Source organism: Lycium barbarum, chromosome 9 (genome assembly GCF_019175385.1).
Source record: "Lycium barbarum isolate Lr01 chromosome 9, ASM1917538v2, whole genome shotgun sequence".
Taxonomy (NCBI): domain Eukaryota; kingdom Viridiplantae; phylum Streptophyta; class Magnoliopsida; order Solanales; family Solanaceae; genus Lycium; species Lycium barbarum.
Window position 1 is genome coordinate 4,850,679 of NC_083345.1, and position 25,016 is coordinate 4,875,694.

The 25,016-nt window shown below is 31.6% G+C and overlaps 2 protein-coding genes across 2 annotated transcripts; both read right to left on the minus strand.

Moving 5' to 3' along the window:
* Positions 1 to 5,309: 5,309 nt before the first annotated feature.
* Positions 5,310 to 6,188, minus strand: LOC132611550 (uncharacterized). The gene has a single exon (XM_060325971.1). It carries the CDS (start codon positions 6,186 to 6,188, stop codon positions 5,310 to 5,312), a length of 879 nt encoding a protein of 292 aa, XP_060181954.1.
* A 4,121-nt stretch (positions 6,189 to 10,309) lies between these two features.
* Positions 10,310 to 16,856, minus strand: LOC132610706 (protein PHR1-LIKE 3-like). Its single transcript, XM_060325064.1, has 6 exons — positions 16,357 to 16,856; positions 14,358 to 14,434; positions 13,480 to 13,534; positions 12,234 to 12,312; positions 12,077 to 12,146; positions 10,310 to 10,961 (listed from the first exon to the last, which is right to left on the minus strand). Exons 1-6 carry the CDS (start codon positions 16,574 to 16,576, stop codon positions 10,572 to 10,574), a joined length of 891 nt encoding a protein of 296 aa, XP_060181047.1. The 5' UTR covers positions 16,577 to 16,856; the 3' UTR covers positions 10,310 to 10,571.
* Between the last annotated feature and the right edge of the window lie 8,160 nt (positions 16,857 to 25,016).

Genomic DNA, 25,016 nt, shown 5'->3' on the forward strand with positions numbered 1-25,016 from the left:
TGTTTAAAAACTTGTCCATTTGAAAAAATAAGAATCCTAGAAGGATTTTATTAAAGTAGCTAGTTCAACTTTTGCTCTGTTTGGAACGAATTACTATTGAGGAAAAAGATTACACAGAGGAAAGTTACCCAAAAAATGAATACATTTATATCAAAACTTCAAAAGTTTTTCCCTTCTGATCATATAGTGTCACGAGTAAAGGTATAAATTTAACCCTAATATTCAAAATATTTTACTATTGGTAGTTCAACTTGCTCGGTTTGGAAATAATTGCTGTTGAGGAAAAAAAGATTATGCAGAGGAAAGCTTGTCCTTTTTTTCAGATGAATTTTTAACAAAAAATATGTGTTTAAGTTTGGAGGAAGGTGTAATTATATTCATAGCTTACTTTTTTAGAGATGGCTTATATTATGGTGAATTGCTTCTCAATTTGTTAACTTGTTGGAAGCAATTAATGCTAGAGTTATGTTATTTAATTAGGAATGATTCATATAAGAATGTCATTTTCAGATTTAATCCGAAAAATAGTTTTCTCTCAAACTGAAAATTCAATGGTGAAAATAACGCAGATTCAGGATTTGAAATTTATATATTCCTAAAATCACCTCAAATTTATAATAATAATAATAATAATAATAATAATAATAATAATAATAATAATAATTAAATTCACAATTAAATATTTATAAGACATTTATTGAATTTAGTGGAACGGGGTTCGGGGAAGGGCCGGATCAATGAACATGACTTTTCAAATTAGCAATTTAACTTGCTTTCGAGAACTTAAGCCGATTATGAGCTTTATAATTTGGTTAATTATTTATTTCTCTTGATGCAGATTAAGGGTGTACATGGACTGGGTTGGTTCAAATACCAAATTAAATCAATTATGTCGGATTTTTAATTGATAAACCAAACAAAACCACTAAAAGTTGGATTTTTTGACTTCGGGTTTTTTCAGATTTTTCGGGTTTTCTTTTTCCAGGAAAATCTTCATACAAAATATAACTTTTACTTCAAATATTTCTTTAGTCCTAGTAAGATTAAACTATACAATTAAGGTGTTTCTTAAGAAAATAACAAAAATGTGAAAATGAATGATGACATTGTAATAAAATATTCAACACAAAATAATGAAATAGCATAAAATAACATTGTTTATTAATTAGGCATAGTGCAAATGATCATCATCTAAAAATATTAAGTCATGCTAAATAAGTACGGCTAATAAGTATTAATTAAATGACAACGAAAAAGTAAGTTACGTATTTTTTAATGTCTAAATTAACAATGCAAAACTAATAAATAGATATCCAACATTATTGTCATTCCTAGTGCTCGAATCGAAATGCTTTCGTTATATGCATTAGTACTGATTTGGTTTTGTTTTGGACTTTATTTGAGTTACTAACATTTATAGGCTATAAACTTATTGGAACATTCAAAATTCTAATTCCGAGCTTGAAATAATATGTTAAAAGACAAAAATTATGAAAAAACTTGAGAAATATTTATAAATTACATTATAAGTAAATATTTTATGTATAAATATATTAAAAAATTGTATACATATAATGTTAAGTTGGTTTGGTTCGATTTGACTTTTTTTAGTTAAATCAAACCAAACCAATTACGGGCGGGTTTTTTTTTTCTCAATACCAAAACAAGTCAAACCAAACCACTAGTCGGATATTTTTTTTTATTTGATTCAAATTATTGGTTTGGTACGGTTGTTGATTTTCATTGTACACCCCTAATGAAGATGATTCAATTGGATAAAATCATTAAAATACGATAAATAGGCTTTAACTATTAAGAAAAAAAGCATTTGGAAAAAGTAAAAAGATAAACTTGAAACAGTAGGAATACTAAGAAATAAGAATATTACAAATCTTTAAAAAAAAAATTAAAGATTAATCTGGGCCTTCATTCTGATTGAGTGAGCTGCTTCCTCCTGTGCATGACATTAATTAAGTCTAGGAAAACATAAGCTATCCAATAATGGTGGATTTACAGGACTATACACAATTTCGAATCATTGGATCTAATTGTCTAGGAAAACATAAGCTATCCAAACATGAATTTACAAGACTATACACATACTTGGAATCATTGGATTTAATTGTCTTAACTAATTGTTTTTGTTTAAGATTATAGATAAAAAATCATGATGCCATGGTTCATGAAAGATAAGTTCACCATTCTCAGTCCACCACAAAAGCTTATAATTGTGTTTTACATAATAATCACAAGAAGCTGATCTAATGTTATGTTGCAAAGTTTCAGCCATTCCAATCGATCTTGTTCCATGATCCAGATGTTCAATTTCATACCAAAGGATTCACCACCTTATAAAATAAGGCGACCTTTCAGAATAGACAAGCGAAACAACTCACTTTCACCTACAAAATCCGGTACAGGAAGTTCCTTCAATATAATTCACTTCACATCAAAGTATAAGATTGTAGAAGCTTTACATACATGTTGACCAAGATTCTGATTTAGAGACCAATATACACGGCCATCAGTGCTAGTTCCATGACTACAACTCTGCAAGTATATGATTTTGAATCAATTACTCGTACTGACCTAGAAGGGAGACGTGCCTCTAATATAGGGAGAGTTGTTTTCTTTGTCTAAAAATCCCTATTCGCAGAACAGACAACATAAAACGACTTATAGATCAATATAACCTTGTAGTCATCAGTAATGGAATCATAACACAGCCGCTAGGATAAGGACGTGAGGAGTTGTTCAGATATGAACATTCGAGAGTTTTTTGTTTAGTCGATGGATTCCACAAAACAAACTTCTTGTAGGCCATAGGTCTTACAAATATATAGTACCAAGCCATCGTGTGAGCATAACACTTCAGAAATCTCCAAAGGCGACCATCGCGATTCTATGACAACTTGGGGATTATCCAAATCTATAAACTCGAATTCCTTAGTATTAAATCTTTGTAATATCTTTTCACGTCCCAAAAGTTTGGAGAGATCCTGGTATGCTTTCTTGAAATCTTTGTCGTATGTTATAGCATTTCATGACTTAGAAACAGATCGAAAACGGAAAAAAGATTTAACAAGTAGCCTAATAAAGATGCAACAATATATGATATCACATGGAAGAATGGAGGTATCATCTTCAAAGGCTAATTTCTTCTTTGACATTATAATATAATGTCTGCAGTTGGAGATGAGTGGCTTAATTGGGGACAATTTGTGGCGGAAGAAAAAACAGATTTCTATTAGGGTTTATTTATTTTCATCTCAGTTATATTTATATGTAGGAAAGGATAAACGAGTCCGCGCGTCAATGGATAGGAGAAGGAAATTAATATAAATTAAAGGCACATAATGATGTGGGAAAAGAGATTTTTTCTCCCCATACTCGTAAAGGTGGCAACCGGTTCCAACCGGAACCGGTTATGGAACCCGTTAAGGAACTGGCCGGTTCCGGTTTACCGGTTTTAAACTTTAAACCGGAACCGGTCCGGTTTGGAGTGGTTAAAATCTATTTTTTTTTTGTTTTTTGTATTATATATATATATATATATATTATAGTATTTATTTGTATATTGTAGCTATATTTTCATATGTTATACAACTTTATAATTAAAGTTTAAATATTTACTGACTAACAGCCTAACAGCAAGTCAGCAATACAGAATAGTGCTTTTCGTATACATATATATGTATAACTTACATATACTTATATATATATATAACTTATATATATATGTATAACTTATTATATATACTATATATATGTATAACTTAATATATATACTAAATATATGTATAACTTAATATATATGTATATATATGTATAACTTAATATATATACTATATATATGTATAACTTATTATATATACTATATATATGTATAACTTAATATATATACTAAATATATGTATAACTTAATATATATGTATATATACATATCTACTATATATACTATATATACTTAATATATATATATATATATATATATACATATCTACTATATATACTATATATACTTAATATATATGTACTATATACTCTATATACTTATATATATGTATAACTTAATATATACACTATACATACTTATATATATGTACTATATACTATATATACTTATATATATATGTATAACTTATTATATATACTATATATATGTATAACTTAATATATATACTATATATATGTATATATATGTACTATATACTATATATACTTATATATATGTATATATATGTACTATATACTATATATACTTATATATATGTATAACTTAATATATATACTATATATACATATCTACTATATATACTATATATACTTAATATATATACTATATATATTTATATACTATATATACTTATATATGTGTATAACTTAATATATATACTATATATACTTATATATATGTATAACTTAATATATATACTATATATACATATCTACTATATATACTATATATACTTAATATATATACTATATATATTTATATACTATATATACTTATATATGTGTATAACTTAATATATATACTATATATACTTATATATATGTACTATATACTATATATACTTACTTATATACTTTAGTTTTTTTTTTTTTTAATTTTTTACCGGTTAAACCGGTCCGGTTCCGGTTTCCAAAATATTGGAACCGGACCGGTAAACCATTAAACGGTTAACCGGAACCGGTTAACCGGTTCTACCGGTTCCGGTTCCGGTTTAACCGGTCCGGTTACCGGTTAAAACCGGTAAGGCCAAACCGGTTACCACCTTTACCCCATAGTATCAATTTTATATTTCAATAAAAATGGCCCACTTTCACAACAAAAATGTAATTCCATATTACAGAGAAGGCGTAAGGCTTTAAATAACACTTTATGTCTATTTGGAGAAAATATATACCTGGAATGACTCATATTTCTAATATTATCCGAAATAACCCTTTTATATAAGGTTTATACATTATCTAAATTAAGTGTATAATGTTGTATATCGTGTGTATAAACACTGTTGCAAAAAAAAAAATGGCGATGCGGATGTGAATTAAACACATGACTATGTGGATGTAATATTTCTATGTGGACGTAATACTTTATGTTGGATGGTATATTATTAAAATAATTCCGTCCATAAATCCATAACATATTTTTTTTTGCATAAAATGAATGAGTCAATCCTGATCCATTTTTCTTGATTGATAAACAAAAGAAGTATAACGAGGTATAGGCGGATTCATGAATAAAAAATTGTAAACAAAGGTAACCTTGCAACTTTATTTATGAATCAGAAAATATTACAAAACTAAACGGACACAATTTTTCGTTTCTTCTTGTGCGTGATAATTTTTGGAAAATGTAAACTATCCAAACATGTTGGATATTCATCACGACCATACTCATATCCGATATTATAACCGGATATAACATCTTTAATAACAATTTTTTGTTTCTTAGGATAATAAATGGAAATTTGGCTATTCTTTGGTCCTTTAAAGATAATTTCACCATTCTCCGTGCAACACAAAAGCCTACTATGTCTTACAAAATAATGCTCGCAAACTGTTGATGGTACGTAGTGAAGTTTCATCAACAATTTCCAACCATCTTCTTCCATGATCCACATGTCCAGATCAGTTTCATTACTCCTCAAGTCAGTGGATTCTCCACCGTATAAGCAAAGGCGACCTTTGAAAGTAGTCAAAAGAAATAACTCGTTATCATCACCTACAAAAATTGGTGCTTGAAGCTCCTTCAGTTTTTCTAACTTTACGTCATAATATATAATTGTAGAACCTCGTCTTACATACGGGCAAAGTTCGGGATCCAGAGACCAATATACACAACCCTCGGTGGTAATTCCCTGACAGCATATATATGATGACCATAAATTGTTAGTAACTTGTTTTAAACTAGAAGAGAGACGTTGCTCTAACATAGGGAGAGTTGTTTTCTTCGTCCAAAAATTCCTCAAGGAGTAGATAAGATAAAACGGCTTATAGATCAATATAACCTTGTAATCATCAGTGGTAGGATCATAACACAATCCACTAGCATGAGGAATTGTGTAGGTGTTCAGATATGGACATGATGCAAGCTCTAGGCATTGTCTAGTCGATGGATTCCACAAAACAAACGTCTTGTAAGCGAGTCCGGAGTCAAAATGAGTTATGTTTGCAGCCATTAGTCCAAAATAGTATGTTTTTTTTTTTTTAGACCAAAATGGGTATTTCGTTGGATAACCAACGAAATACCCACACTCACACTGTTCCGGTGCCGAATGAATTGTGCATTTCGCTACATGTGTAGTGAAATGCAACAATTTTTTTTTATTTTTTTTATTTTTTTTTCCATTTCGAGAAATTAATGAAAAAAACTGTTTTTTTTTTTGCATTTCGTGAATCAATGAACGAAATAGTTTTTTTTATTTTATTTCGTTCATCTAAAAACGAAATTGAAATATATATATATATATATATTTTTTTTTTTTTTTGCATTTCGTTGGTAGATCAACGAAATAGGATTATATATATATATATATATATATATATATATATATATATATATATATATATATATATATATATATATATATTATTTTTTTGCATTTCGTGTATTAAAAAACGAAATAGGATAAAAAAAAATTAGTTTTATCCTATATGTTGAGAAAATTAGTCAGCTTTATTTTCAAAAATTGAAACCACATAAGTGAAATTGACATTCACAGCTACATTACTCCGAAATTTTTATGTTGAAGTCTATTGCGCATCATCATATTATAAGTAAAGAAAACTAAAAATTTCCCGCCAATTTGGGGGAAAATTAAAATTGGAAGGGAAAAAAGAGGTTTTCTAGAAAATAAAGTTATGTTTTACAAAACACGCTTGTTTAAGAGTTTTATTTTTTAATTTTGAATATAAATCTAATTCAATTAGATAAAAACATAGTTAGAAAATATAGGAGAAAGAGTAGTTGTAAATTGGTGAAAGAGTAGTTGTAAATTGGTGAAACTTTAAACAGTCATAACTTTGCGCTCGGATATCCGATTTATGCAAAAAAAAATTTGATTTTGCATATTTTTCCGAGATCTAGCAGCGCAAACCGCCAAGGCGGTTTGGCCGGGCCGATTTTCTAGAAAACCTCTTTTTTCCCTTCCAATTTTAATTTTCCCACAAATTGGCGGGAAAATTTTAATTTTCTTTACTTATAATATGATGATGCGCAATAGACTTCAACATAAAAATTTCGAAGTAATGTAGCTGTGAATGTCAATTTCACTTATGTGGTTTCAATTTTTGAAAATAAAGCTGACTAATTTTCTCAACATATAGGATAAAACTAATTTTTTTTATCCTATTTCGTTTTTTAATACACGAAATGCAAAAAAATAATATATATATATATATATATATATATATATATATAATTTCTAATTTCGTTTTTAGATGAACGAAATAAAATAAAACTATTTCGTTCATTGATTCACGAAATGCAAAAAAAAAACAGTTTTTTTCATTAATTTCTCGAAATGCAAAAAAAAAAAAAAACAGTTTTTTTCATTAATTTCATGAAATGCAAAAAAAAAAAACAATTTTTTTCATTAGTTTCACGAATTGCAAAAAAACAATTTGTTGCATTTCGTGAATTGCACAACGAAATGCAAAAAAAAAAAACAGTTTCTTTCACGAATTGCAAAAAAAAAAACAGTTTCTTTCATGAATGCAACAATTCATTCGGCACGGAATAGTGTGAGTGTGGGTATTTCGTTGGTTATCCAACGAAATACCCATTTAGGTCTAAAAAAAAAGCATACTATTTTGGGCTAATGGTGCAAAAATAACCCATTTTGGCTCCGGACTCTCTTGTAAGCCCTACGTTTCTTTAATAGTACCAAGCCATCGTGTGAGCATAAGACATGAGCACGTTCGAATCCCTTTAGTGGAAACCATTGTGTCTCTGTGGCAATTACTCGCTGATTTTCCGAGTTTATAAGGTTGAATTCGCTGCTACAATATTTGGATAACAAGAAGTTTACACGCCCCAAGGCTTTCGATTGATTGCTGTGAGCTTTCTTGAATTTTTTGTCGGAGATTACGAGCCTGTTTGGATGGGCTTAAGCCTATAAGCTGTTTGCAGCTTATAAGCTAAAAAAAATAAGTTGGGGTAGTCTAACTTATTTTTTTTTGCTTATAAGCTGTTTTTAACTTATAAACTACTTTAGATAAGCTAAGTCAAATAGACCCAATTATTTTTTTGAGCTTATTTAAGCACAAAATGACTTTAAGTTGGTCAGCCAAACACTCAAAAAAGCTGAAAACAGCTTATAAGCAACTTATAAGTCAATCCAAACGGGCTCTACGTCGTTCCATGGTCTAGAAACAGATCGAAATCATAACAGAGATTTAACAGGTAGCCTAATAAGGATGCAGAATAGGATATCACATGGAACATTAATATTGTACTCATGCGAATTCTTCTTTGACATTATGTCTGATGTTGGAAAAGAGTGGCTTTCTTTTAGGGTTTATTTCATGAGTTCCGTGTAAAAAATGATAATAGAATTTCAAGACTTGATGTTGTGAACAAAAAGGATTCTTTTCCTTGTACAAAGAGGAGAAAAGAAAAAAGGTGCCAAATAAAAGAAGTAAAAATGTACACATAACTTTGGGTACATATGCACTACATAAAGGGCAAGAATTTACAGGACATGATCACACCAAAGCAAGCTACATGGTTGGTAAGGAAACTTTTTGATGCGAGGAAGTGGATGCAAACTCTTGACGATCTAAACAAGTTCCAAATAGGAAGCAAATTTAGCATTAAGCAAGCTTACACTGCTTCTATTCCTCAGCACCCGAAAGTTCAGTGGAAAACACTGGTTCTACTCAAAGGTACTATCCCTAGACAACAATTCATTTTATGGATGGCAGTCCAGAACAGATTGGCTACCACTGATAGACTTGCTCATTGGGGTATACAAGTTGATCCAGTATGCAACCTATGTACCACTGGTACAGCAGAAACCCACCATCATTTGTTCTTTGATTGCTCATATTCCAGGTTCATCTGGCAGACCTTGCTGCGATGGTTGGGGATTAGAAGACAACAAGGAGGCTGGGTCACTGAGGTACAATGGCTGGCCAAGAGAGTGAACAATAAAAATCCTAAATGAGCCATACTGGGGTTTGTATTCACAGCTGCGGTCTACCATGTTTGGAGGGAAAGAAATGCTAGACGATTCCAACAAACAAGTAGGAGTAATGTGGATAGAACAAGGGAAATAGCGCTGCAATTACATATCGCAGGCCAAGGACATTGTAAATGGCACGATAGATTACTCAAGTTGAATAGTTTTCCTAGTTAATGGGCTGCTGCATTATTGGAAGAAACTCACAGAATCCTTCATCCTCCAAGGTGGACTATGCTGGTGAACAGTAAAGTGGCTAAAATAGAATTGTCTTTTTTGCATAGGTTAATTTTGAGGCTCCTGTCTCTATAGTCCAATGAGCAGGCTGTGTACAGATTCTACTTGGTTGAAATATATAAAATTCAGTTTTGACCAAAATGTACACATATATAGTTAACAATTCTAATAAGTATTTTTTTAATCCCTTCAATTAGAGGGATTCTTTCCTATCAAATAGAGGAAAAAAGTTAATTATAATATATATTATTTACCTAAAGTTAATATTTTACTACCATAAACTAATACGATTTGGTATATTAGTTTTCCATCCTCTAATATTAGACAAAAGAATTGCATTTGCAGGAGAAAAAAAAGAAAAAAAAAAAATATATATATATATATTCGGTAATCATCGGTTGTAGAATTATAGCACAAACCACAAGCATAAGGAAGTATTAACATATGGACATACAAGAATTTTGTATCGTCTAGTTGATAGATGCCACAAAACAAATCTATCGTAGGCCATTTGTGTGTATAATAGTACCAAGCAATCATGTGAGCATAAGAATTGAGGACCAGAAACCAAACAAAAAAAAAAAACATATAATTAAATTTATTACAAAATCTAACAAAATAGATCAAATTGTGCCCGTTTGAGCTTGCTTACATTATCAATCCGAGCACAATTGAAGAATGAGTGTTGCGATAGGTTAACAACTAAGGTAAAACTAGTCAATTTGTGATGAATTCGCACAAAAAAAAAAAAAAATAAGGCTCCAACTTCTTGTGCATGTATGTTTTTGCTCATATTGTTGATCTAAACACATATAAAGGAAAGAGGGTTGTGATAGGTTAGCAGCAAACGTAAAACCAGTCAATTTGAGATGAGACGCACAAAACATATTAGGTCCTCCACTTGCTTGGTATTGAGACGTAATAGTTGTGGTAAAAGAAGGTAAGTAAACCTTCATTTGCACCACTGTGAAATGCCCAACTATAATGTTGGTACAGGAGGATCTTCATTTCTGATAAAGGATACTTAAAGGTCGTAAACTTAGAGAACATACATTTGCAACATTGTTTGATCTTGGATCAAACAGAAGTAGAAAAAGGAGAAACATCACAGAAAAGGTGGTAGAAAAATTACACTGATTGTGTTCATGTATTACTCATCGTCCATTCCACCTCCCTTGTATTGCTTTCCATAGGCAATCCGTTCACGTTAGTAAAAGCTCGTGGTCTCTTCTTTAGAGCGCCAATTCCATTTGACTGCAAGCAGTCTTCAAGAAAGCAGTCGCCAAGTCTGGCAGGCACGTGGCAAGCATTCTTGTTCTCGATACTCGGGCCCATCTCAGGTAATGATGGGATACTGACGATCCCTTCACAGTTGTTTGCAACCTTCATTGCTAATTCCGAAAGCTCTTCCCTGTTCACTTCTAGGCCATTCGATTCAAGGGACTGGCTATTAAAAGCCTTACAAGCTTTTTCAAGAATTGATTGCAAGTATTTTCCTTGGGCTTCTATACGAAGCTGTAGGCGGCGTTGTACCTGCTTTGGTAAACCACAAAGATTTTAGTTAGAATATAAGAAATGTGACACAAAGTTACTGATGTATAAAAACTTGATAAGAAGCTGGTGTTGAATTTTGTCTGTTAAGGAAGCATGTTGCACTAACGCATACGACACATGAGAAACAGCCAAAGTCATTTGACAGGGATAGAACCACAGTGATCGTCATCACAATTCCAACAAAGAACCACTAAGGGGCTATTCGGTTGCTGGTTAGGGAGTGAATCATTCATGTATCACAACCAGCATAAGCAGTACTACGTTTGGTAGCATTTTATTTGCTATGTATAAAATTCACATCACCAATATGGTGTTTAGTTACCAGTTTACAATCCCGCATAACTAATACATGTACTCCCTCCGTTTCAATTTATGTGAACCCATTTGACTGAGCACGACATTTAAGAAAGAGTAAAGACTTTTGAAACTTGTGGTTCAAAATAAGTCTTGAATATTTGTGTGGTTGTAAATCATTTCATAAAGTGAATTTGTTTCCAAATTAGGAAAGAGGTCATTCATTTTGGCACGGACTAAAAAGGAAATAGGTTCACATAAATTGAAACAGAGGGAGTATAAGTTATGAGGGAATCCATGTATTATTTTATGCAAAGATAAGAGATGGAATAACTAATACATGAATAACTAAACCCTGCATAACCCATTCTTGCATTACTTGTACCTGCATAACTCTAACCACCAACCAAACAACCCTTAACTTTATGTTGTTATAACCTTGATAAGACTAATGTTGCAGTTGGTACGAGTTGAGGAAGCAAGTTAGACCTTGACACATTACACGAGAAATGGCCAAAAGTCACCAACTCAACCTGGCCAAATGTTATCAATGTGTTCACTCGTTAGAGCAACCTACTCTGCTATTGTTCACCACTCTTACCCGTTGTACAAATAAAACAAAAGGACAGAAAAGGGAACACCAGAAAAAAAAACATAGAGCAAAGCTGACTGAAAAAGATATTCAAGATTATGTCTAATGTGAGCACATTTTTTCAATGTGGAGATGACACATTTTTTATGTCCAAACGCATTCTAAGTACAGTACACTACAATAGAGCAAGAAGAGGGGTCGGACCAACCTCTAGCTGCTCATGTAGTCTTCGCTGGACTTCCATCTGTACTCGCAAAGCCTCAGTTACTTGTAAGCCTCTGTTAAATAAATTCAAGAGAGTTCAAAGTCCATGCAAACCAGAAAGAACAATGTTCGCCACAAAAATTCTAAAAGACATAACATACTCATTTATATCTTGTGCAATAACTCTTGATGAACCAGATGTAGAGGAACCTGTATCTTGACTCTCTGCTGGACATGACACTGCAAACACACATCCATTTCAGCATTATCTTTATCCGAAGACTACTCTTCCTTTACAACAACAACAACATATCCAGTGTAATCCGAAGACTATTCTTCCTTTATTATGGAGAAATTATATAGCATACACTTCTTTTATTTATATAGTTCCCTCAGAGGGGTCATCGTCATTCGTACATCTTTCTTATTCCATGACATTCAGTCATTTAAATAACAAAATATGCATCAATAACCGGAAAACGTGTACCCTAGATGGAATTTCCAAAATGTTTTCTATAGCATAGTAAATTTAGACCCTTGTGATGTAAATTTGGACCACCTTAGTTCAGAGAATTTGCGAAGATTGAACCATCTTGTGATGTAAATTTAGATCCTTTAACCAGTAGCTATCTGTTTTATCTTTTTTTCTTCACTTAATACCTCCACTTCTGAGAGCTCGACATTTTTGTGTCTGTCCACACTGTTCCCTACACTCACCCACCTACCGCCCCCCACCCCAACCCCCTAAAAGAAAAACCCAAGAAAAAACTTCTGGGATCGGGGAGAAAAGAAACAATATCCAGTTTTTAGGGCAGAAACTTTTACAACCAAAAAAAGAAGATTAGTTCATAACAAAGAAAACGCCACATATGTAGCAATATATGCTTAAGACTGTTTATCTTTCAACACATTAGACTGGTATAGAAATAAATGTCCAAGATTATTAACAATGCACTAGAAATCATGTCCTCTTTATGCATGTGCATACTTCTATAGCAACAAAAAATTATTTTCAAAATCAACTACCTAATAATTTAAAGTACTGCTTATTCCTAGGGACAATAAAAGAATAATAAGGTGATAATGCTTAAAGAGTTGAAGCAGATCAGAAAAACCAACTCTTATCCAGACGAGGTAATAATAGGAAAACGGGGAGATTCTGACCTTGAACAAATAATGACTGTCGTATTTACGGGAAAATATGGAACTTACTGAATGTGTTTGACATTTTATTTTTAGCATAGATGAAGTAACTCAGCAGCAACTCTAATCTTTTCCTTGAGTTTCAAGTTACACTTATATATACACTATTTTGGATTTAAAAAAACACAGGCAACTTACAAGGACACTGAACTAATTAAAGCAATTTCCAGGAAACTGGTGTATTTAATGCCAAGGTCTTCTTACCGTCTTTGGAATTCTCAGTTGCCTCTTTAGCAGATTGCTTCCCCAGGCGGTATTTCTGCAAGGAAATGAAGATGTGGATTTTAATACCCCCCTGCAAACTTAATAAGCTGCATCTTTCTAAGTTTTATCCAACTGTCGCAATTGATTATTAGTGATACGTTTCTTAAAGGATCTGATTTAGTTATTTTTTGCATAAAACTGAGAGCTTAATCGGATTGTACTCCATCCTCGTTTTGCTAACATGAAATGCAGAATGTTAAATCAAGGAATCACTATGCCATATTGAATCCTCTTCCACTGGCGTTAAGCTTTGGAACGGCACCAGTAATAAATTTAGTTGTTATAAAAACAATATTTTGAAGCTCACATTAATTTGGTCCTACATATGGGTGTCAAATGGGCGAGTTGAGCTGGATTTAGGCGGGTTAAAATGAGCTGAGTGGATAAATGGGCGGGTCATTCCCCCAAAAGTTATTTGGACTGAAATGGGCTTGGCTAAATCGGGCTGAAATGCAGGTCATAACACAACCCGCTCAATTCTTACTAAGTTTGCATTTCTTTGTTTGTTCTTTTATAATTTTTTAAAGTCCTAATAGTTATTTTTTCCTTTATTATGGCTATATGTAACATATCAAACAAACAAACAAACAAAAATGTCTTTTTGAAAATATTTTGACTAGGTTTCTGTGGGTCAATTTGGGCTGCATATCAGTCCAATTTTTAGATGGGCTAAAATGCGCTGAGCTAGTCCCGCCCAAACTTGAACGGGTTGGGCGGTCATGTTTTCATGGGTCACCCCCAGTCCTACCTCATTTTCTGAAAGACTAGGTTAGAAGCAAATGCAAATTGTGATCAGAAAATGCAAGAAGAAAACATACCTGGAGATGTGACTTCAAATGGTATAGGGTCAGACCTTTTACCCCCATTGTTCTCATAATTGTTTTTGGTGTTGCTTCTGCAAAACGAAAGGACAGTCCCATATTTAAAATTATGCTACTGATATACCTTATTTTAAGTAGGAGTATGTTAATCCAATTCAACTTGAAATGTAAAGGCTATTTGCAATTAGAAAAATATCATGCAGTGAGATATTAATACATGAAACGTTTCCTTTATGGATCAATTTACTAGTTCCCTCATTCCAAAATCTACCAAGTTTCTTTTAACTGACCCTTGGAACTTCTAGACAGTTAAAATAGCATAAATTTGGAATTCAGAATGGCTCTTCTTTAAAGGTTTGCCGAGTGAAGTTTCCACGAAAGATCATCAGAAGAAGGATTGTATTTATAATTTAACATACAATTCTCACATATACTGATAAAAAAAAAGAAGAACCTTGTACAGAAAAGGTGAAGCGCAACAAGTGATAGAAGAATTTGGAGTTCATTGTACCAAAAAATCACAACCAAAAACTAAAAGAAAGAAACACGTATCAAAGAATATTACAAGAAAAATACAGAAAAGTTTATCTCCTCGAAATATTGTCAACAAGCACGAGTTCCATCACCATTTACTTTTCATGATGATATGCTTACATGTCATACAATTCACACCAAGTAGAAGTAAACTCTGCAGAAAAATAGCACTATAAAAGAAATACAACTACTATGCAACGCGCCTGAGGAAGTTGGGTTCGGCTATATAAGTCCTTGCTATCCATGTGACTCCATTTAAACATGTTTTCAATCAGCAGTATAAATAAATAAGAAAAGAAAATGACAAAGTTTTTTTAAGAATACACCGAGTCCTCAAACAAAACGAACATTTGCTGCCGCCATTGAAAAATAAGTAGAGTTTCACCTTTATTAAATGAGAGGGTCAAAAGCTACATACATACATCTCTATCAACATGACCCACAATAATCATGATACTCCATAATAATTAGGTTATTAAGAACATAAAAGCTTTGTGATAGGAAAAAGAATGCACTTTTCATAAGGAAAACAAAAGTTCCTTAAAATAATATCATATGACTATGACCCTTTCTTTCTTTTTAAGAGCTAAAGAAAGGAAAATCACCAAAAGAAAAAGAGAGACAGAGAGAGGGTTATGTAAAGCAAATCAAATGGCTTGCTTTTACTAGTCTACAATACATGACTAGAAGAAAAGTTCAAACTTTAACCAAAATTACATAATACACAAAAGAGTATGACCATAAAAAGAAAAAGAACAACTACTAAATCATAATGTACATCACACCCCTTGGGGTGTGATTCTTTCCCGGACCCTGCCAAAGCGAGATACTTAGTGCACGGAGCTGCCCTTAGTAAATTAAAAAATTATACACACCACCCAGGAGTATGGTATATGGTATATTTTTGTCTAAAAGATAGTTTCAAACTTTATAAAGAACCAAAACCATTATACACAGAGATCATGACCATGAAACAGTTAAAACTACAGAACTACTGGTACTGCAGAATCATGTACAGCACATATATCCATAAAGTTCCCAATAAGTTCAAAAAAGATACAACACAGAACAATAAATTATTATAATTCTAAAAAAAAATCAAAATCAAACTTCAATCATGCAACAAATATTAAAAATAGAAAAATGATCAAAAATACCGCTCTCTACTATACGAAATATCTTAATTTAACCCTCTACTATACGAAATATCTTAATTTAACGCTCTATTATATTTAACCCTCACCACATTTCAAAATACTTCAAGAAAAAAAATTCCAAATTACCCCTATTCTTTTACTAAAATTTAAAATCACCCTCCACTATACTTCAACTTGTAGCTGAGGATACATACCACATTTGCTAACAGAGAGTAAAATCAAGATATTTTTTTATATTTTTCCCTTAAAAAAATGCAGATACATTAAAAAAAAAAAAAAAAAAAAAAAGGAAATGTTTAACTTACTATCTGGGCCACCAAGTTGAGTAACAGCATCAACAAAACGTTCATGGAGTTCAGCTGTCCACCTAAGACGTGGCTTAGGATCACTTGTTAAAACTAAACAAGCATCACCTGGCAAATTTGTACCATCAATTGAAAGATTAGGATGATTAATATGATGGTGATTAAAATAATCCCCACTTTCCTCAATACCCAAATTCCTTATAGGCAATGTTGAGTACATTTCTTTTTTTTTTTCCTTCTTCTTGAAGAACCAGAATCTTGAAATGTCCTAAAAATGAAGAAAATTTATTAAAGGTTGAATATTTTTGAGCAATAAACTTAACTTTTTTTTTTCTTGATGACCCCAGAATCTTGAAATGTAATAAAAATGAAGAAAATTTCTTAAAGGTTGAATCTTTGATGAGCAAGCACTTAACTATGTGGTGGGGAAAAAAATGGGGTTTGCCTAAAATGGGGATTTTGGGTATGTAGTGAGGGAAATGTGAAAATTTGGGGTACCCCAAAAGAAGAAGAACAATGGACAGATTTGGGGGGGGGGGGGATTAAAGAGTGGGGGTGTGGGGTATAGTGTGGGGAAAGGACAAGACAGAGTTGTCTTGTTATGTGCTGTCCTCCTCTTGTCTTTTTTTGCTGTCTCTGTCTCTGTGTTCCTCTCTCTCTGCAGTCTGTATGTTTGTCACACGGGAATGGGTAAAAAAGTTTAGAAATCCTATGGCTTTAATTTTGGAGTCCGGAATCAAAATGCTCCAAAAAAATCACTTTGAACTAAAATATTTCAATAAAAACAAAGTTATCAAAGTACCTTTAGCGCAGTATTTTACTGCGTTATAGAAAAAAAAATTGGTACTTCTATAACGCAGTATTTTACTGCGTTATAGAAGTACCAAAAAAAAATATATATATAACGCAGTACAATACTACGTTATATAAACAGTACAAAAAAAATTGGCCAACTTTATTTTTTGCAACATAGTGTTATTTTTCATACTTTGACCAATAATTAGTCGTGTGTCAAAACTCCGAAACGTCAATATTTTATATAGAACCTGATATTTTTTTCTGCGTACAATAATGTAGGCTCAATACATCAAGGATTCGTAAACGTTCGGATCGTCATTTTAGGGGTTGAAAAGGTGCCCCAAGTAAGTTTTGTTTGAAAAAACTGAGTGTTTTTTCCATACTTTGACCAATGATTAGTCGTGTGTCAAGACTCTGAAACGTCAATATTTTATATAGAACGTGATATTTTTTTTCTACGTATAATAATGTAGGCCCAATACATCAAGGATACATAGACGTTCGGATCGTCATTTTAGGGGTTGAAAAGGTGCCCGAAGTAAGTTTTGTTTGATAAAACTTAGTGTTTGACTGTAAGGTTATTTTAGTCAACTTTATATGACGAGAAAATTAGTCAGCTTTATTTTTAAAAATTGAAACCGTATAAGTGAAATTGACATTCACAGTTACATTACCCCAGGATTTTTACGTTGAAATTTATTGCGTTTCATCATCTTATAAGTAAATAAAATTGAAAATTTCAAGCCAATTTGGGGGAAAATCGAAATTGAATGGGATAAAAGGTGTTTTTTTAAAATCGGCTCGGCCAAACCGCCTTGCGGTAGTTTGTCCGCATAGATCTCGAAAAAATACGCAAGTTAAAAAAAAATGGGTAAAACGGACGTCCGAGCGCAAAGTTATGACCATCTAAAGTTTGACGACTTTACAACTAGATTTTGTCCCTATATTTTTTAGAATTAGATTTATATTCAAAATAAAGTTATGTCTTGATTAAAAAATAACATGCTTAAATCAAAATCTTAAAAAATAAAACACCCTAAAGTTTTCAAACAAAACTTACTTCGGGCACCTTTTCAACCCCTAAAATGACTATCCGAACGTCTACGTATCCTTGATGTATTGAGCCTACATTATTGTACGCAGAAAAAAATATCAGGTTCTATATAAAATATTGACGTTTATGAGTCTTGACACACGACTAATCATTGGTCAAAGTATGAAAAAAACACTAAGTTTTTTCAAACAAAACTTACTTCGGGCACCTTTTCAACCCCTAAAATGACGATCCGAACGTTTACGAATCCTTGATATAGTGAGCCTACATTATTGTACGCAGAAAAAAATATCAGGTTCTATATAAAATATTGACGTTTCGGAGTCTTGACACACGGCTAATTATTGGTCAAAGTATGAAAAATAACACTAAGTGTTGCAAAAAAAAAAGTTGGCCATTTTTTTTTGTACTGTTTATATAACGCAGTATTTTACTGCGTTATAGAAAATTTTTTTTTTTTTTGGTGCTTCTATAACGCAGCATTTTACTGCGTTATAGAAGCCCAAAAAAAAAATCTATAACGCAGTAAAATACTGCGCTATAGCACTTAACGGCTCCGTCTCCGTGAAGTGCTATAGCACAGTAAAATACTGCGCTAAAGGTACTTTGATAACTTTTTTTTTTGTTGGAGTATTTTGGTTCAAAATGGTTTTTTTGGAGGCATTTTGGTTCCGGACTCTTAATTTTGTTACGCTTAATGCATAAGTAGCCCCATTAACTTGTCTCTTTTTCCTATTTTGACATTTCAACCAAATGTTATTTGTATCGGACTTTCTGAACTTGTCTTTAAGTGTGTCTATCAAATACAATCTGATTTATATAGTATTATATCTTTAATGTAGCAACATGCTAATATATATATATTCTAATTTAATTATGCCATTTTATAGCTAAGATTGGCAGCAATTAAGAGGGAAAAAAAGTAAGCTCTTAATTAAGCTGGTAGTGAAAGAGCAGAACCACCATAAACCGACATATTCATGACCTAAAGAATAGCTTACCACATGTCTAAAATATTACTTTGCCTTCATTACCATTATTTATTTTTTGCTTCTAATAAAAAAAGGGTTTAATAGACACACTTGAGGACGAGTTCAGGGGTTCAATAGGAACAACACTTAGTTGAGGTGCCAAAATAATAATAAAAAAATAAATAAAATAAAAAGGACAAGTTTAGGAGGTTGCATATGCATTAAGCCTTTTTGTTATTTTTTGTTAGTTTGACTTAAAAAAATGTGCTTAAAAGTTTTTTTATCTTATTCAAACATTATAAAATTGCTTAAAAATACCTAAAATAAGTCAATCCAAACAGACTCACAATTTGACTAGGCAAAAAAACCTAGTTCATTTAAAAAAAAAATTAAAATGTATGAAAGAATTTTTTAAAAAACTTATGGTCTAAAATAAGTCATAGATAGTTGTGTGGTTGTAAATCATTTTATTAAAGGTAAAAGAAGAGATTTTAAATTAAATTATTTTTAAATATAGAATTATATCAATCTGTTTAGACAGGCAAAAAGAAAAATATATCACATAAATTAGGACTGATGGAGTAACATTCGCGCCCAAAATGGGTCAAAACTATATATGGTATGTAAATTTTTAATAATCATAATCAACAATAATTGGCAGATTCATAATCATAATTCATAAATAATGGTATAGTTAGAGCCTAGGGGCAATCAGCTTACGTTGTATCTAAAATAAACAAAACACCCATGGAACTGTTGTTAATTACTCTCTTCGTCCCAATTTATGTGACACACTTTCTTTTTAGTCTCATTTTAACTTTAATGAAATAATTTATAATCACACAAATATCTAAATTTATTTTAAATCATAAATTTTAAAAATCATTTTTAAAAAAAATAAAAATTATGCCTGATCAAATGGTGCACAGATAGTAATAAGAAGGCATGACATGTGTTAAGTCAAGAAAAAAACAAAATATGACATTTTCAAAATTAAGAGAGACCAATAAGATATTTAATAGTAGAAACAAAAATTTATAAATTTCAAATTATTTGAACTCCATAATTGCAGAGTTGTCAACTCAAAGCTGAGTAATTAACTCTAATATTATGATCTAAGAAATGGTTTTTGAATTGCCTCCAAGTGGAATTAATTAAAACTTAAGTACGCGCTAAGCATTAGTTAATTAGTGAAACAATCTTGTTTTAATAATGACTTGGATTAGTGTTAATCTCATAATTTTCTTTCTCTAAAACATATACTATACTACTCCGTACTTTATTGGTGTGTTGTCCCTATCCGGTTTTTAAAGTAAGGTGCTAGGGTAGAATTAGCTAAGTTTAATTTAATTAGGTTAATAATCTAACCCCAATTACTTAAAGTCGTCCTAGTCCATTAAACAAGACAGAACATGACATTTTGGTAATGTCATCTCCACAGAACAATTTTTGTATTTATTTCACAAAAGGAAATTATTGCCAACTTTGGTTGCTGCAAGTGTCAGGCCACTTGGTTGGAAAAGTTTTATTTTGTGGTTCACATACCGTGTCATACTTGTGTGATGCCCAAATTCACTTGGCGAAATAAAAATGGAGTCTGATACAAGTATTGTCTGCCACGTAATAGTTGTGGCTCGTACAAAATAAAATTTTTCTTTCCTAGAACCAATTACGTGAAAGTTGATGACTTAAAATATATGTACTAATTCGTTATGCCCGTAGAAAATTACTTTCATCCAAAGTATTTCTTCCGATCAATAATAAGTGATGTTTTAGGCTCATGCAAGCTCCTTAAGAAATTGTTCACTTCTAAAAAATTAAGAGTGTATCTAATTTACTCCTAATCAAATTTTACTACTTAAAAAAAAAATAGTTATGAATCTTGACAATTTAATAAGGATAATCTTCCAAAAATCTGTCCAAAGTCTTTTAACGAAGATGCTTTAAGGAATTTAATAAATTTTGCTCTTTAGACAATTATACGAAAATTTGACATTTTCTCTTCTCATTTTTATCATTATTTTACGTTCATACCTTGGACCACTGTGAGATAAACTTTGCACTTGCCACCTACTGTAAACCTCAATGATTGAAGTTAACTTGGGATTGTCCAAATAAATTAAAAGATGATCATTTATCAACTTTATGAATTAAATGAACTGGGGTACTTTTGTTCCCTTGGTATTTGTTCACCTCATCATTGGAACTCATTGTCACGTCCTTTATATCACCAATTTTAGAGTGTTGTCCTCGTAAATACTCCGGTCTCATAATAAGTGTTATTATAATAAAAAATATGATTATTAAGAAATTAATAATATAATGTAAAGTTTATTAAATTACACTTACATAATAAAAATTAATTACTTTTTTCCTCTTGATTAGCGCATGCACAAGTAGTAAACTTTTTGATATTGGAAATCCAACAATACCAAGTTACTATGTGATTTTTCCAATCATCATTTAGATGTTACTTTAACTTGTCACTTTTTGTCTAGGCGTAGAGTTGAAAAAACTAGTCAATTTATGTTTTGATTTCCTAAGATGACAATTATTATCGGACAAAATATTTTGGCTAAAGTGACACTTATTATGGGATGGATGGAGTACAATTTTCGTGCTTAAAAATAACAGGAAAATAACGTACAATATAAAGTTTTATTTTTTTAAAAAGAGGGTTGCTATCTTCTAAAAGATGTAGTCCTCTCATTCCCCCCACCCCCACCCCGAGAAAGTTGGGTTAAAGGCTCGAAAGCTGAATCTTGAACTTGAATAAAATTTGAATGATTCAAAAACTCGATATAAGTGATTTATTGTTCGTCAAAAATAATTTGATGATCCTTAATTTGAGGCTACATTATGAAACATTATGAACAAAAAACAAGATAGCTTGGCGTGTTTGTTGCCATTTTTACTAGTGGTTGTTGACGTGGTTCGGTTCTTATTTTCTGATTGAATTCGTTTGCAAAATAAAAAAAAATAAAAAATTGGGTCCGTCACTAATAAAACATACTTTTAATTGTTTAATTAATATTTCTCAATTTAATATCTTAGTACACAACAACAACACATATTTAACTTATTTGTTTATGACGAGTAAAATATCCCATTTAGAGCTATCAATTTCATTATTGATTAACTTGAACTAACACATGGATACAAGGCTTCATAAGTACTTTAGCCAAATAGTTCGTCCTAATTTAGGCTGTCTGCAATTAATTAAATTACAAGTTGAGCAAGGACAATTTGACAAACCAACAATTGCCAATAAACTAGTATTTCAATAATGTCAGCAACCACTACTGTATGGGTTGGAGTTTTATACATTTATACACGCACATATGCATAAATGTATTAAAAAATGTTACTGTATACATTCTTGCATTATTTATGATTATTTTATTAAGTTCTGGGTGATCATTGGTACATACACTGTTGAGTTCCCCATCATATGTGGAATTAAATATTAGGTTCTTTATATGGTCTTGAACGATCCTCACATCATAAATTAGCTTATCGAGTTGATTTAAGCCAGAGATCTATCTTTTATCATGCTATTAGAGCCGAATTCATACTAAATCTTAATTTACCGATGTTGGGACCCCGTGTTATATTGATCATGCTATAAATGTCAAGTCCCGAGCGTGTAGGGGAAAGGGGAAGAGCCGGAGAGGGCGGTTGAATTTCTCATATTTGTTGTGGGACTAAATTTAAGCTCATTATATATGATCTTGAACAATCATCACTGATCAAGATCTAGCTTTTGTGGTTGATTTATGCCAAGGTCCACTTCTTATTATACATACTTTCATAGTATCAAAGCTAGATCCATCCCAATTACAAGTTTACTAATGTTATACCTCGATATTATATTTTTTACGCTCCAAGTGTCCAGTCTTGGGTGTGCAGAGAGTCAGAGGCGTATCTATGATTTTTATAATGTGAGTGCACCACTAAAGCAAGGAGAACAAAGAAGTATTGAGTGGGAATTGATCCCTACTCCTCTGAGTAAATAACTCACCATCAACCAAGTGCACCATTTAACATCGTTGGAGCATATATGCCAGCAGATAATATTAGTTCAACTCTAGAAAATATGTACATATAATACCTGGTTTGGCGAATAGACCATAGGTTCATGTGCCCCAGCCCATTTTGCAATTCTAATCGGACGCCCTAGCAACCCAACTATTTAAACTAAAGATAGCTGCTGCATGAAATATGTATAATATGTATATGACCATGTATAATCAGTGTATAATCTAAGTATACCAACTAAAAAAGTAAACAATGAATCTGACCAAGGTTCATATCTTCTTGGCCAAGAGCCCATTTTCATTAGAGCCCAACTTCAATTTGGGCCAAAAGCCCATTTTATAGGAAATGGGCCTAAACAACCTCTGCATGCATGTCAAAACCCTCTTATTTTGATAGAAAAACATACTATTTGCTTAATTCATATGCGGCATCCTAAATTTGTCCCTTTTTTTTCATTTTAGCACTTCAACTAAGTGTTGTTCCTATTGAATCCAGAACTTGGTCTCAAGTGTATCTATCAAACACAATCCGACTTGCATAACATATATGGTGAGTTTCGATTTTTTTTAGCCTTATGAGTGAATGTTAATCGCATCCTACGTGAAAATTCAACCAATTAAAACATCCCACCCATTTTAATCATACACATCAGTTATTAAATTTTGGTTTTTTCGTTTTCAGTTTGGTTTCCAATTTTTGTGTCTTATTTTTCAGATTTTGATTTTCCAATTTTGGGTTTACAGTATTGGTTTCTTATTTTTCAGTTTTCAGTTTTGGTTTCCAATTTTGATATCTTATTTTCCAATTTTGTTATTTGATTGGTTTAATTGGTTGAATTTTTCACGTATGATGCGACTGACATTCACGCGCAAGGTTAAAAATAATGAAACTCACCACATATGCTATGTAAGTCAGATTGTGTTTGATATACACACTTATGGTCACGTTCAGGGATTCAATAGAAACTACGCTACGCTTAGTTGAAGTGCCAAAATAAAAAATAAAGAAAGGGACAAGTTTAGGGGGCCCATTAAGCCATTCGAGAAGGATATGAAAAATGGGGAAAAAACATAAGTAGACAAGAATATGAAAATATTTACGTACTATTAACAGGTAAATGCAGTAAACATTTTCTAGCAATTTATTTAAGAGTTCTATAGTAAAGCAACTTCCAATGTATAAGGAAACCTACATATGTTCCTTTTTTTTTGCTAAATCAACTTTCTATGTATAAGGAAACCTATGTTCCTACTTTTTTGCTAATATATTCCAAAACGATTACATCTAATTTCAATACCATAACTTCTTCATACCTATTAACTGCATATAAAAGGTATACAAAACATTAATATATATAAAAAGAAAAAAATGATCTTATTTATCTATATTTATTATAAAAGCATGAATATAAATGTTGGTTGACCAAAATATCCTTCAAATATTGAACGACTTTTATATCATTAATAAGCTCTAATCCTATTTCTTTTGGACATACTTCTTAAACTTAAAAACCTAAAACTATAAACCTAATTGACGTTAGTACAATGAACAACACAAGGCTAAGAAGTCTTTTTGTGATAGAAGTCATGTAACCACCGAGTTTCAAAATGGTTAGGAAAAAAATAATATAAGTTAGTATGTAATTAGTATAGAAACCTTGATAATGAAGTGACAATTAACCATATTTTTAAAGTTAGGTTGTAAACTTTTTACACCGTGTAGATTAAGAAATTTATAACACATTATTTACTATACTAGATTCAGCGTACGCGCTTTATGCGTGACCAAAGCGCGTACAC